General features: G+C 43.6%; 1 protein-coding gene across 1 annotated transcript in view; it reads left to right on the top strand.

The window, feature by feature from the left end:
- Positions 1–14,287, top strand: part of LOC124607446 (multiple inositol polyphosphate phosphatase 1) — a 206,396-nt gene that overhangs the window by 92,628 nt on the left and 99,481 nt on the right. Inside the window, exons 5-6 of the mRNA XM_047139783.1 lie at positions 753–878; positions 960–1,110. Coding sequence (XP_046995739.1) covers positions 753–878; positions 960–1,110 — 277 coding nt within the window. The remainder of the gene's footprint in view (positions 1–752; positions 879–959; positions 1,111–14,287) is intronic.

Here is a 14,287-nt window from a genome sequence, read left to right as displayed (position 1 = left end):
GATGCGGGCAATCCATGTCAGCAGGGACTGTTTAAGCTGGTGAAGGCTCTGTAATGGCGTGGGGTGTGTGTAGTTGGAGTGATATAGGACCCCTTATATGTCTAGATACAACTCCAACAGGTGACTCGTATGTAAGCATCCTGTCTGATCACCTGCATCCATTCATATCCATTGTACATTCCGACGGACTCGGGTAATTCCAGCAGGACATGAACATTATTGAGCATATCTGGGATGCCTTGCAACATGCTGTTCAGAAGAGATTTCCATCCACTCTTACTCTTTTGGATTTATGGACAGCCCTGGATGATTCATGGTGTCAGTACCCTTCAGCACTACTTCAGACATTAGTCAAGTCCATGCTATGTCATGTTGCAGCACTTCTGCATGCTCGCAGTGCCCCTACATGTTATTAGGCAGGTGTACCAGTTTCTTTGGCTCTTTAGTGTAATTGTGACACTGCTAACAATAGCATTGGACATGTTGGCAGTATGGACACTAAATCAATAAAGTTTGCTTCTCTCCTCTCTTTCGCATTTTGTCGTTATCTTTTGATGACAACTGAAACTGAGGTAGTAGAGATACAAATGTTCAAGCAAGCTTTTGGTGAATAACAAAATACGCCAAGACAAAAAATATTGGTGTTACTGCAAATTACGAAACTAAATAAATCAATTTACAGTCCAGCAAATAAAAGTGTTCCCATTTGCATGTCTTCCTCATGGTTTATAGTGTTTCTCTTTTTGTTCCAGTTTCAATATACGGCCACTCAGCGAACTGGTGAAAGTGCTCGATATTTTACTATAGGGCTGTTTGGACGGAGTGGCAGTCTGCACGTGTGGTTTCCAGAGCCACTTGCTAAAGATCCAGTGCTGAGGGTACAGCCACAAATCTTTTCATCAAACAAAAATAGCAAGACAATATTTCTATAGTTAAAAGTATTATATTTTTTGTTATAGTTTTACAAATTGTGTGATCGTTGGCGTACACAAGTTGATAAGAATCCAGCTACAGTTCTACAGAAAAGGAAATTTGAAAGAGGTCCTGAAATGCTTGCTGCATTGAAGAGGATAACCACACGTTTAGGCCTCAATGGGACAATAGGTGTTGGTAAGTAATGTGTAATTTCTTTCATTAGAATCCCCCACCTTGACCACGCGCCCTCTTCCTCTGCCCTCGGCAACCAAGAATTGGGGCGGTAACAATATTTTTCTGTCAGCTAATGTAGTACATTTTAGTGTTAAATATCAATCTGTCTCTGCTCCAACAAGAGAAAAAAAATACTATTTCAAATCAAAGGGATTTCCAAAGCAGTAGTAGGATTTTGAGGAAAACAATAAAGTGAAGAGAAGCAGAGTATGTGTTGAAACCAACCCTTCCCCACTTTGTCCTGCTACAGAAAAACAGAATGGGGTACCTTTTGGAGCAGGGGTAGCTAGGACACAAGGGTCCTGGAGTAAAGGTACTAGGCCTTTAAAACAAATGACAGCTCTGCCAGAACATATTAAAGACGGCTGTAAGATTAGTAATAACAGAGAATATTTCAGCTATGTGGCTTTATCCACTCGCACATCAATCAATAGCTCATATCCAAAACTTCATTTGCTAAAATAATTCATTGGCATATGTTGGCCCCAAACATTAAATTTGAAAAATATCAGAAATAACAACCACTGGGTTACCACTACAGCCCCACAACAGACAGTTTAATGGACTTTTTACTCAGTACAATTAACCCAGGTGTACAATGCCTGTTAATTTTGGTAACAATGTTTTATATTTGCTCACAAGGACACAACTCAGGAGCATACCCCAAGAGTGCCACATTTCTAGCCAAACCTGCACAAGATTCCGCACAACCTGAGTCTTTCAGTGCACAACAGTGCGAATTTTATGAAAAATAGCTGATAAATTCTCCAGGAATGATACTAACCGATAATGTTACTATTAATCTAGGTATAGTAGTTCACACTCTGCACACCCAAACTTTCAGGTCACAGGCCTAAATGGCTTGCTTCATCCTTGCGAAACAGCACTGTGCTGAGCCCCACTGCTTTCAGTGTTGGTTCACTGACACCCTCCATGAATCCACAACACTTTTCCACTGTGGCATGTCACGAGTTGTGTACTGACTTGTCTGCTGTTCCCTGTGCTTTACCCTTCTCCTATTGCAAGTCACTCTCCTCCTCAAAACCCTGTCCTTGTGACCTCGCATGCCCTTTAGTTACACATCCAATGCTGCAATTATTGCTGATGCGAATTAATAGCCAAAGAACTCAGTGACACATGTCACACATAGCAGGTCAGTATCCAGTAATTGATTCTGTTGCACAAGTACTTTGAACAATTTCTTCAGTTGCTTATGTAATACAGTGACCAAAATGTAGAGTGTTGATTATTTGCTGTAAACTGGTTGGCAGAATGGAAAACAAAGGAGAGCTAGGCCAGAGGGTTTCTAGTCTCTTCAATTCCCACATTCTGTTCTGCGTTTAAACATAACTTTCTGGTTGTTCCAGGCAAATATACCTCAGATGCTAGTAGAATCTGGTATTGGTGGTGTAGTTGTGGGAGCTTTGCAATGTTTTTGTGAGATAATGTAACATAGTTTGCTGCTGACTACAGATGATTGCCATTAACAGTTGAAGTGACTACAGTTCATTATGACTTCTGTGTGCAGCTATGATTGTGGGGATTTTTTTTTTCACTCTGTATTTAGTACACTTCATATTATTAAGAATGCTGTTTGTTTCATGCTGGTACTGGCAAGACTCGGGCCTAAGTGCTATTCTCTCAAGGTTCTATGATACCTATAGCTTTCTATTCACAGAATCATCCACCATGTTGCATTGGTGAATCATGAAATACAATAATTTTAGTGCACTATGTAAGAGCTGCTCTCAAGAATCGCTACCTCCTCTCAGAATATCACAGCAAATCTTACCAATAGCTTGTGTATCCTTAATAAGTTCTGAAGTGAAAGTGTCTCGCAATATATTGGCATAATCAATGCTATCACATATTAAGATTTTTTCGGCACATAGAAAGTCTTTGCTTTCCTCTGCTGCTGTTGTGGAAATTAAAAGTTGTAATTCATAGTGTGGTTTATTGTTGGCTTCTGATGAATGAAATACCTGATTGATGTAAACCCATCTGTGATAATCCAGGAAGGTAACAGAATGTGTCATGGTTATTTGGTATAATATAATTACATAATAGCTGTTAAAGGTTTGAGAATTTGCATAAAATTTGAGATCTCACTGAGTGGAAAACACTGATTTACTTCAACATAACTTTCGCAATCTCAACTGGGAGACATCCGTTGGTGTACAAGATCACCAGCCCAAATTCATTGAAATAAAAATCAAGTGTTCTTTGTTAAGTAAGACAGTTGATGGTGATGACCTCACTTATTGCTGTTGAAACCAAAAACCAGTTGCAAAAACACAGTGTTTAAAATATGAGTTGCGAATAATAGACCAAGATGGTGATAATGTTATTACACCATTGATAAAAATTAAGGTTAAATACTCTCAAAATAAATACAAGTAAATTTGCACACAAAGCACTAGAGTGGAAGTTCAGCATTTTGCTCACTAACTCTCGCTCAAGCGCATCACACTCAGGCATGGCGGCGTAAATGAGTATGCTTGGAGCAGGCAAATGAGATACTGTGGGGAGCTCACACAGTCTTGCTCTGTGTGTCTCTAGGCTGGTGTTGCTTCTGACATACTCCGCCCAGATGATTCATTCACATCAAGTTAGTTATGCAGTAGACATGTATTGCTGCAGGATAATGTCTAATAACGACTTAATTATGATGCATAAGAGAAAATAGCTTGTTTTAAACAATAAGAAAATTTGGAAATAGTTTAAAGTTTCATAGGAAAACTAAGTAAGTATAAACTTTTGTAATCGTGGTCAATATCAGGATGAAAAATCATGTTGCTGTTTATTATAACACCACCTGCTTTATTGATTCAGAGTTACCTATATTGAAATTTTGCTGTCTAAGAAATCAGATATCTAACAGGAACAAAATTGCTTCCTTATACTTCTCTGTTAGTGTTGTAATTAAAATGAATTGTCAAGTCTGCTTCGTCTGTCTGATATAAAGTTTCCTGCAGACTGAAATATCTTTTGCTGGCCACATTTGATGCTGGAACACAAAACATTCTTCTTGCTAAATTAGAGACCTTGGGAAATTGCCTGGCCTAGTGTATGGGGACTAGACTATCAACAGGCACAGCGTTGGGAGGCTGTGAGGCTGGGAAGTGGATGTGTGTGCGTGTGTGTGTGTGTGGGGGGGGGGGGGGGGGGCAGGGGATGCGGAGCGAAAAAGGAAAGGAGCAGAGAAGGGGAAAGACAGGTGGGTACATTAGCAGAGGGCAGCACAAGAGGGTGGGAGACGTGAATAGGGAGGAGGTGATAGGACAGAGGGGTTGGCAACTGTTTGGTGGACGGTAGGTTACTGTAGGTAGAGGCTGGGATAATTTCATTAGTGGAAAATGTGTTGCAAGGATAGCTCCCATCCGTGGAGTTCAGAGAAGCTTGTGGTGTAGGGGAGGATCCAGTTTGCTCATGCAGTGAAGCAGCCATTGAAATGAAGTGTGTTATGTTCAGCTGCATGTTGTGCCCCAGGGTGGGGTACTTTTGCAGTTTGGCGATGGCCAATCATCCTAGATCATCCTGGTGGACATTTTGCTGGTGGTCATACCATTATAGAAAGCTGTGCAATGATTGCAGCAGAACTGGCATGTGACATGGCTGTTTTCACAGGTGGCCTGGCCTCTGATGGGGTAGGACAAGCCTGTGACAGGACTGGGGTAGGAGGTACAGGGTGGATGGATTGGGCAGGTCTTGCACCTTGGTCTGCTGCAGGAGTCATGAACCAGGATGTAGTGTAGGTGGGTGGGCAACAGAACACTACTTTAGGAGAGGTGGAAGGTTCTTGGTTAGTATGTCCCTCCGTCCATGGCACAATAATCAGTAATCAAAGCCCTGACGAAGGATGTGGTTCAGTTGTTCCAATCCAGATTGGTATTTGGGGATGAAGGGGACTCTCCTTTATAGCTGATTCTTTTACACCGTCTATCCAACAGTTTCCATCCCCTCTGTCCTATCATCTCCTCCCTATTCTCATCTTCCATCCTCTTTGCATGCCTTCTTCTGCCAATGCACCTGCCCGTCTCTCCTTCTCCCCTGCCCTCTCCATTTTCATTGCTGTCGCTCAGTGTCCCAACACTCAGCCTCGTCTTGTGGCACTACACCTGTTGACAGTCTACCCCTTACAGGCTCTGACAGACAGTGATCTCCTCTCACCCTGTCAGTATTATGCTATACCTTCCCCTTCCCTACCCCCTCCAGATTGCTGCTTCAGTTATACGTAACAGTTGCATTCTGGTCTGAGCTGCAGGAGATAGTGGTCATGTATGCCTGAGGTGTACTTTCCTTTGTGAATGAATGTGTGTGCACACTTCCTTTTCTGATGAAGGCTTTGGCTGAAAGCTAATATGTAAGTGTCTTTTCATTTATGTACAACTGAATGTGTCATCTTTACAGCGAGCAGTGATTTATCTTACATTGTTGGTATTCCAACTTCGAGTTTCCATTGTTTAAACGGAATTTTGGGATACTTCTTGCCTTGAAGCACTTCCGTTACAACTTTAAATGGCTCTAAAAATGCCACAAGTTCTTTTGCAGTATTGTTATCATTACCAATAAGATTTTCATAGACTCCCTTCTGCCCAAGTATTTCCGCAATTTTATCGTACTGTCTAACTACACACTGTAACAGTCGAAATAAGCTCTTCCATCCAGCCAGTGTCTCTTGCTTCAAGCTTTTTCTATATTGAACTCGTGTCACTGTTTATTCTTATTGGACATTAATAAAAATTTCAGAATAAAAGCAGTTTTGGTTCCGAAGTTATTCAGCATCAGTGATGCTTTTCACCCTTTTGGCGCATCATCAGATTGTCTATAAAAACAAGAAACCCGTCAGTTAGAAACAAATAGAGGAAGGGGCATAATCTTATCTTGTATGACTAAATGTATAAAATGAACTAAAAGCAACATAAACGTACCTAAAAGTAGCTGGATATGTACCCCATTCACCATAAAGCTATATAAAATGAAAAATGGATGCAACAGTAACTGGATATGTTATCCATCCAACATAAAAACATATGAAATGCAAAGTGGACTTAGTTAAAAGAAAAGAAAAAACCACCAATGTACCATCAGGAAGGTGGCAGAAAAATTTCAATGACTTATCACATGTTACCTTCGGCACACCAGCTGACTCCACAATAGCAGTTCAAAATGGGGCCATGCTTACAAAATAAAAACAGTATGAACCACACTCAACAGTGTCCATTTGGTGCATGCACAAATATTACTGTGACAGATCAGCATGTGAACATCGCATATAGTGTAGCCAGAGGTGCCCAGGTAGTATGCATGACCAAGTAAAGCATATTTATAAAATATAAAAATTTCCACAAATAAATTGCAGTGCATATATGCAAACAGTAGATTATCTAATACACTTCAAAATAAAATTTTTATATACACACACACACACACACACACACACACACACACACACACACACACATGATCACAGTCTCCAAGTGCTGAGGCCAGACCAGACTGAGAGCAGCCATGGATGATTGGAGAGGCAACTGGGTGGTGTGGGTAAGGAGGAGGCTGGGGTGGGGAAGGGAGGAATAGTGGCGTAGGGATGGGGGACGATAAAATGCCGCTTGTGGGTGCATACAGGAACGAGGTGGAGAGAGAGTATGGCAGCAAGATGGAGTTGGGAGGTTAGACAGAGGGCATAGGAAGGGATAAGTAAAAAGACTGTGGTGTGTTAGTGGAATAACAGGCTGTGTAGTGCTGGGATGGGAGCTGGGAAAGGGGCTACATGGGTAAGGCCAAAAACTGACAAATGTTGAGGCCAGGAGGGTTACGGGAATTTAGGATATATTGCAGGGAGAGTTCCTATGTGCGCAATTCAGGAAAGCTAGTGTTGGTGGGAAGGATCTAGATGGCACAGCTGTGAAGTGGTCATTGAAATTAAGAATGTTGTGTTGGACGGCATTCTCAGCAAATAAGTGGTCCAGCTGTTTCTTGGCCACAGTTTGTCGGTCGCCATTAATGCCACAGTTTGTCGGTCGCCATTAATGCGGACAGATAGCTTGTTGTTTGTCATGTCCACATAGAACACAGGGGAGTGATTGCAGCTTAGCTTGTAGATCACATACTGGTTTCATCGGTAGCGCTGCTTTTGATGGGTGATGGGATAAGTGATGCTTGTGACTGGACTGGAGTAGGTGGCGGTGGATAGTGGGTAGAACATTCCATATTTCAGGGCATGACAACAGGTAGTTGAAACCGTGGTGGGGAATGTGATTCACTTGCTCCAGCCCTGGGTGATACTGAGTCATGAGAGGAATGTTCATCTGTAGCTGGACAGTGAGACTGTGGGAGGTGGTAGGCGACTGGGGAGATAAGACACAGGATACTTGTTTTTGTACAAGGGTGGAAGGGTAATTATTGTCTGTGAAGGTCTCAGTGAGACTCTTGGTATATTTTGAGAGGGACCACTTGCCATTACATATGTGCTGGCCTTAGGTGGCTAGACTGTATGGAAGGGACTTCTCGTTATGAAGTGAGTGGCAGCTGTCGAAGTGGGGTATTGCTGGTGTGCAGTAGGTTTGATATGGATGGAGGTACTGAAGTAGCCACCTTTGAGGTCGATGTCGACATCGAGGAAGATGGCTTCTTGGGTTGAGTAGGACTAGGTGAAGCATATGGGGGAAAAGGTGTGGGGGAATCTGGATAGGGTGTCCTCACCTTTGATCCATATCATGAAGATATCATCAGTAAATCAGAACTGGGCGAGCGGTATGGGATTCTGGGTGTTTAGGAAGGATTCCTCAAGAATAGGTAGGCATAGGGTAGTACTGTTTGGATGCCCATATCCATAGTCTGGATTTGTTTATAGGTGGTACCTTCAAAGGAGAAGTAACTGTGGGTGAGGATATAGGTAGTTGTGGCAACTAGGAAGGAGGTTGTAGATTTTGAATGAGTCGGGTGTTGGGAAAGGTATTATTCAATAATGGTGAGGCCATGGGCATTATGGATGTTGGTGTAAAAGGAGGTGACATCAATAGTAACGAGCACGGCACCATGTAAAGGAACAGGAACAGAAGAGAGTCAGTGGAGGAAGTTATTGGTATCTTTTACATTGGAGAGTAGGTCGTGGGTAATAGGCCGAAGGTGTTCTCTCAGTGGGGACATGGTAACTGGTCACAATGGGGCATCCTGGGTGGTTGGGTTTATGGAATTTAGGAATCATGTAGAAAGTACGAGTGTGGGGAGTGGTAGGGGTGGGGAGCGAGATGGGCTCTGGGGAGAGATTCTCGATGGGCCCAAGGATTTGAGGAGAGACCGGAGATTCTACTAGGTATCTGGAATGAGGTCACTGTGGCAGGATTTGTAGTTAGATGAATCTGCCAGCTGGCAGAGTCCTTCTGCCAAGTCATCCTTGTCATTTCAAAACAGCAGTGGTGGAGCCTTTGTCAGAAGGTAGGATTATGAAGTTGGGCTTAGTTTTTATGTGGTGGATTGCAGTTCTTTCTGTGGATGTAGGGTTAGTTTGCATGTTGAGGGATTTGGGGAATAATGGCGAGGCTAGGTTTGAGGTTAAGAAATTCTGGGAAGTTAAAAGGGAGTGATTTTGGGGCAGTGGGGTGGATCACATTTGGGTGGTGGAGTGAACTGAGTTAGGCAGGGTTCATTATTGGTCTTCGGTGTAGTCTGATTCATGGGGTTGGTGGTGAGAAAGTATTTCCACAGTAGTGAGTGGGAGAAGGAAAGAAGGTCCTTACTAAGCCATGCATGATTGAATTTGGGAGTGGGGTAGAAGGTGTGGACTGACTTCTGCAGGGCTAAGGCTTTTGAAGGACTGGTTCATAAACTGTTTTGGGTCTGTTTAGGTTATGGATTCTGTACTTTGGTGGGAGGGAGTTTTTGATGGTGGTGGAAATGTAGTAGGTCTGCAAGGCAGGGTTTGTCAGCTATGAGGGGATGTGGAGGACGTTTGGAGGTTGTTGTAGAGGTGTTGGATAAAGGTAGTCCAAGGCTGGTGTACGAAATGAACAGTGTGGAGAGTTTTTTGAGGTGACATTATTCATGTTGCTCTAATTCCTGGAGGGCAAGACTGTGTGTATGATACGGGATCGAGCAATTTGGGATTGCATGGCAGGAGAATTTTACACAGGACTGTATCAGTGAGGGTTAAGTATTGGTGGAATCTGAACAGAGGGACGTCATTATGGAAGGAGGGGTGAGAGCCAGAGTTGGTTTGATGTTAATCTATTTGCGGGAGGGGGATTCTATGAGCCAAGCAACAATGCAGGAACAGTAAGTAGGACTGGGTTCTGGCTACGGGTAAGCGAACTTTTCTGTATTGACGCAGGAAAAACCATGAAAAGGATGAAACAGATTAAGTATGGGGAAATGATGAAATCTGAGGGAGTAGACCAACAGTAGAAGGCGAAAACTGAATGAAATAGGTGTGAAAACACAATGAGATCAAAGAAAAAATAAATAAAAAGATTGCAATGTGGATTGAAAGTCTGTGGGTGAATAAGTGTGAAGAATGGGGATGGCATGTGTGACTAGATTAGGTGTAGTTGTAAGTGTGAACTGTAATAGAGGAGAAGGAGAGGGATGCAGTGAGAGGTTGGTAGGATGAGATACAAGTTCATGTAGCACATGGAGGTACAGGAAATAACACGCAAAAATACACGAGAGTGACGTATGAAGAGAGATCAATTCGAAGGTGTAGGATTAATTATCTTGGCGAGAGTAATGTGGGACATGAGATGCTGTACCAACAGTCAGCACAGTCTTGTAGCCATCTGTTGTATGCAGCTGAGGCGATCGATACAGATGGCACATAAGTAGTGTGCAGCACAGTTTGTAAGGCCATAGTGAAACACAGGAAAGTAGAGAAAGGACGGACATTGAGTAATAATGCGTTAGAAAATAGTAACAATGGAAAACAGCACTACTGGGTTACTGGATGGAAAAAAAGCCATAAGGCAAAATCAGCCAATGGAAAATCCAGGTTGAAAAATGACAATATTATGAGAAGGATAGTTGCTACTCACGATATATGCAGACATGCTGAATCACAGATTGTTGTTGTTGTGGTCTTCAGTCTTGAGACTGGTTTGATGCAGCTCTCCATGTTAATCTATCTTGTGAAAGCTCCTTCATCTCCCAGTACCTACTGCAACCTACATCCTTCTGAATCTGCTTAGTGTATTCATCTCTTGGTCTCCCTCTGCGATTTTTACCCTCCACGCTGCTCTCCAATGCTAAATTAGTGATCCCTGGATGCCTCAGGACATGTCCTACCAACTGATCCCTTTTTCTAGTCAAGTTGTGCCACAAACTTCTCTTCTCCCCAGCCCTATTCAATACCTCCTCATTAGTTATGTGATCTACCCACGGATAGGCACAACAAAAAGGCTGCCAGGAAGTAGCTTTCAGCCAACAAGGCCTTCATCTGAAATGCACAATGTACACAAACACACACTCACACAAATGCAACTCTCACACACAGGGCCACAGTCTCCGGCTGCTGTGGCCAGACTGCGAGTAGCAGCACATGATGGGAGAAGCAACTGGGTAGTGGGGGCAAGTAGGAGGATGGGGTGGGGAGGTGGAGGGGATAGCAGTGTAGGAGTGGGGCACAGTAAAGTGCTGCTTGTGGAGCATACAGGGATGAGGTGGAGAGGGAGTATGGCAGCTAGGTGCAGTCGGGAGAGTAGACAGAGGGCAGAGGGTAGCGGAAAAGGAGAGAAGTAAAAAGACTGTTGGTATTTTGATGGAATAGAGGGCTGTGTAGTGCTTGACTGGGAACAGGGAAGGGGAGTAATGGCGCCCTGCTTGTCACTATTGGTGCCACCTCCCTTCACGTTAACATCCCTAATGCCCGCTATTGAACACTACATTCCCAACGCCCAGTGGGTTTCCAAACCTAGAACCTCTTTCCTAGTCTTCATGACTTCTGCTTTGAAGGTGTTACCTACAAGCAAATCCAGGATACAGGTATGGGCACCCACATGTACCATCCTATGCTAAACTATTCATGGACTGTCGAGAGGAATCCTTCCTTAAACCCCTCACCCAGTTCAGATTCACTGATGACATCTACGTGATCTGGATTGAAGCTTAGGACACCCTATCCAGATTCCTCAAGAACCTCAACACCTTCTCCCCCATACACTTCACCCGGACCTACTCAACCAAACAAGCCACCTTCCATGATGTTGACCTCCACCTCAAAGATGGCTACATCAGTACCTGTGTCCATATCTAACCTATACACTTCTACAAGTGCCACCCATTCCATACCAAGAAGTCCCTTCCATACACCCTAGCCACCAGTGGCCATCACATATATAGTGACCAGCTGTCCCTCTCGAAATATACCAAAAACAGGTATCCCATCCCCTATCTCTCCAGAGACCCACCACCTCCTGAAGTCCCACTGTCCAATCACAGAGCAACATTCCTCAGTACCACCCAGGACTGGAGCAATTGAATCACGTCCTCCGCCAGGGTTTCGACTGCCTCTCTTCGTGTTATGTAAATGTGGAATGTGATACCTATCATCCTTCCCACCCTTCCCACAGTGGTATTCTTCCCTCTGGAATGTGCTATTGCATCCAATAATACGACAGGAAGCAGCAGGGCCAAACATACATACACAGCTTGTATTAAACAATGTTTATTAGCTTGCACAATTTAAATACAATAAAACAGATAAATTTCACAGCCTCACAAGAGTGCAATAAAATTTTTTTCTGAAATCTGTATAACAAATGCACAAAACGTTAAGAAAATTTCTGCTGGTGTAAATAATTAATACAATCAAAACTTGCCAAACTCTAAACCTGCAAGACTATCTTGTTCAGTGACTTATCTTCTGCAATATAAATTCATACCAAGGTATAACATTAAGGCATAATATGAGGCACACAAATAACAATCAGGCAACTTCTAAAACTTCAGTGCTGGGCAATGAAGACATCGGGCACAAGAACTTCTGACCAAGGAATAATCCAGTTGATGCTAGTAGTTTTATGAGACCGTGCCGTCTTTCGTTAAGGTACAAATTTTATTACTTAATGACCAAGATTACAACAATTTTAGATATACCATCACTCAATAATAAGGAGCTCAGTGTGTTTCCTTACATATAGCTGCAGGTCCTTCCTCAAATGGTAGGGCCCAGGCAAACGATTAATGCCAGACGGCGCTCTGGCAAGCTCTTCTTCTCAACATGTGCTGCGTGGCGAGAAAGCCAAACACTATGCCTTGTACTGGAACCCAAAACATTTCCGCCGTCTTCGGACACAGCCCTCCAGTAATACCACATGCAGTGAGTATGCGCTGAAGTAAGGGCCAACCTCCAACAATGCTGTAACTGCAACCAACATGCTACACAGTGATGTCTGCTGCCATGACGCTGCAGACTTAAATAGCTGAACCTGCGATGAACAACTGAATCGCGGCCGATCAAACCGAAATTGATGGCAAAGATGACACTACAAGAAAGGGGTAAAGGCGCCATCCGCGCGACGTATCAACCTCCCCCACTAGCCCGAGCAGTCAACCACTCTCAGCCGGGCTCATGTTGCCCGGCTCTGCATTTAATGTGAAATACCTTCCAGATGACATTTTCCTAACCTCAAGCTTAACTGGACTAATTATTCTGATAATCCTGCAGGGACCTCTATACGATGGTCTCATTTTCCCATTAACATCCTGCCCGGTTCTAGCAGCTTGATTCCTGATAAAAATGAGATCATCAATCTTACCCTTAAAGGGGTGAGGTCCTTGATTATATCTAACAGCCAGGTGATGGTGAGCCAAATTAATATTTCACTTGGCCTGCTCTCCCAATTTTCTCTTAGGGTGACCAGAGTAATGGTTTCAGGCAAAAGGTCACTAATACCCAAGAGATTAGATAGTGGAGAATTGAGAGTGCAGGCAAACACGAGTGACACCTGTGTTGGCCTGGTATCTTTGTGGCATGCTGAATTAAAAGCCTGGTTAAGCCATGGTAAAGCAGCGTCCCAGCGAGTTGGAGTCTTGGCATGGGAAATACTAAGAGCAGCCATAAGGTTCCTGTTAACCCATTCTGCAAAAGATGGGTTGGGCTAATATGCTGTGGTGGTGATGTGTTTAATCCCATGGTTAAAGCAAAACTTCTTCAAGAGCTTAGAACCATAAGCAGGGGCATTATTATATCACAAGAGATTTTGGAGGACCGAACCATGGGAAGAATTTAGACAATTGGTTTATTGTGATCTGGGCTGTAACACCGCGAGTAGGGAGCAACCAAATGAAGTGCGAAAATGCGTCCATAACTACTAACACTTAATGGTTACCTCTCCTTGTATGAGGCAGAGGACCTATATGATCCTGAAAGGCCTATCTAGTGGATAGTGTTCCCTCTGAGACTGCATAAGTTCTTTAGGGGCACCCAAATCAGGCTTGGTGCGTTTGCAGTGATCGCACATCGCCACAAATCAACGAGTATTGCGATACATATGTGGACACACTAATCCTTCATGGACCTGATTCAGAGTTTTATAAAGGCTGAGATGGCTGCCGACAGCAGGATCATGAAAATAATACAGCACCATAGGTACCAAATCACCGGGTAGACAGATCCTCAACTCATGGCCGGCTCCCACTTGTTTACATAAACACCCTTACTCAAGCAGTACTCTGCACACTGCTCTCCTGCCTGGAGGCACTGGCAAATGGGTCCCCATATGGGATCTTCCCCCTGCTTAGTCTTCAGATCGCAAAAGAGCCTGGGTGTCTCCCTATTAGAATGTTATTCGCACCCAGAAGCAGCTGAGAATTCTCCCCGCCTTCCCCCGACTCTTCTGTGAACTTCCGGCTAAGAGCATCAGCGTTGACATTCTCAGACCCCCGTACATGTTTAACATTAAAGTGGAAGGCTAATATCCGGAACGCCCAATGGGCTATTCGATCGGTCTTGCAAGGCCTGGCTAACACCCAACTCAGGGCTTGATTGTTTGTCTCAAGAAGGAACTCTTGGTTTCCCAAATAAAAATTAAACTTCTCAAGAGCGAACAACACCGCTAAAGCCTCTCATTCATAGATGGAATAATTAGCTTCAACTGAAGTAAGCCGACGAAAGGCACAATCTACAGAACGGCTTTGGCCTTGT

This window comes from Schistocerca americana, chromosome 1, assembly GCF_021461395.2.
Source record: "Schistocerca americana isolate TAMUIC-IGC-003095 chromosome 1, iqSchAmer2.1, whole genome shotgun sequence".
Classification (NCBI taxonomy): Eukaryota; Metazoa; Arthropoda; class Insecta; order Orthoptera; family Acrididae; genus Schistocerca; species Schistocerca americana.
The sequence above is the reverse complement of the archived record's forward strand: the minus strand, read 5'-3'. Positions and strand labels throughout refer to the sequence as shown.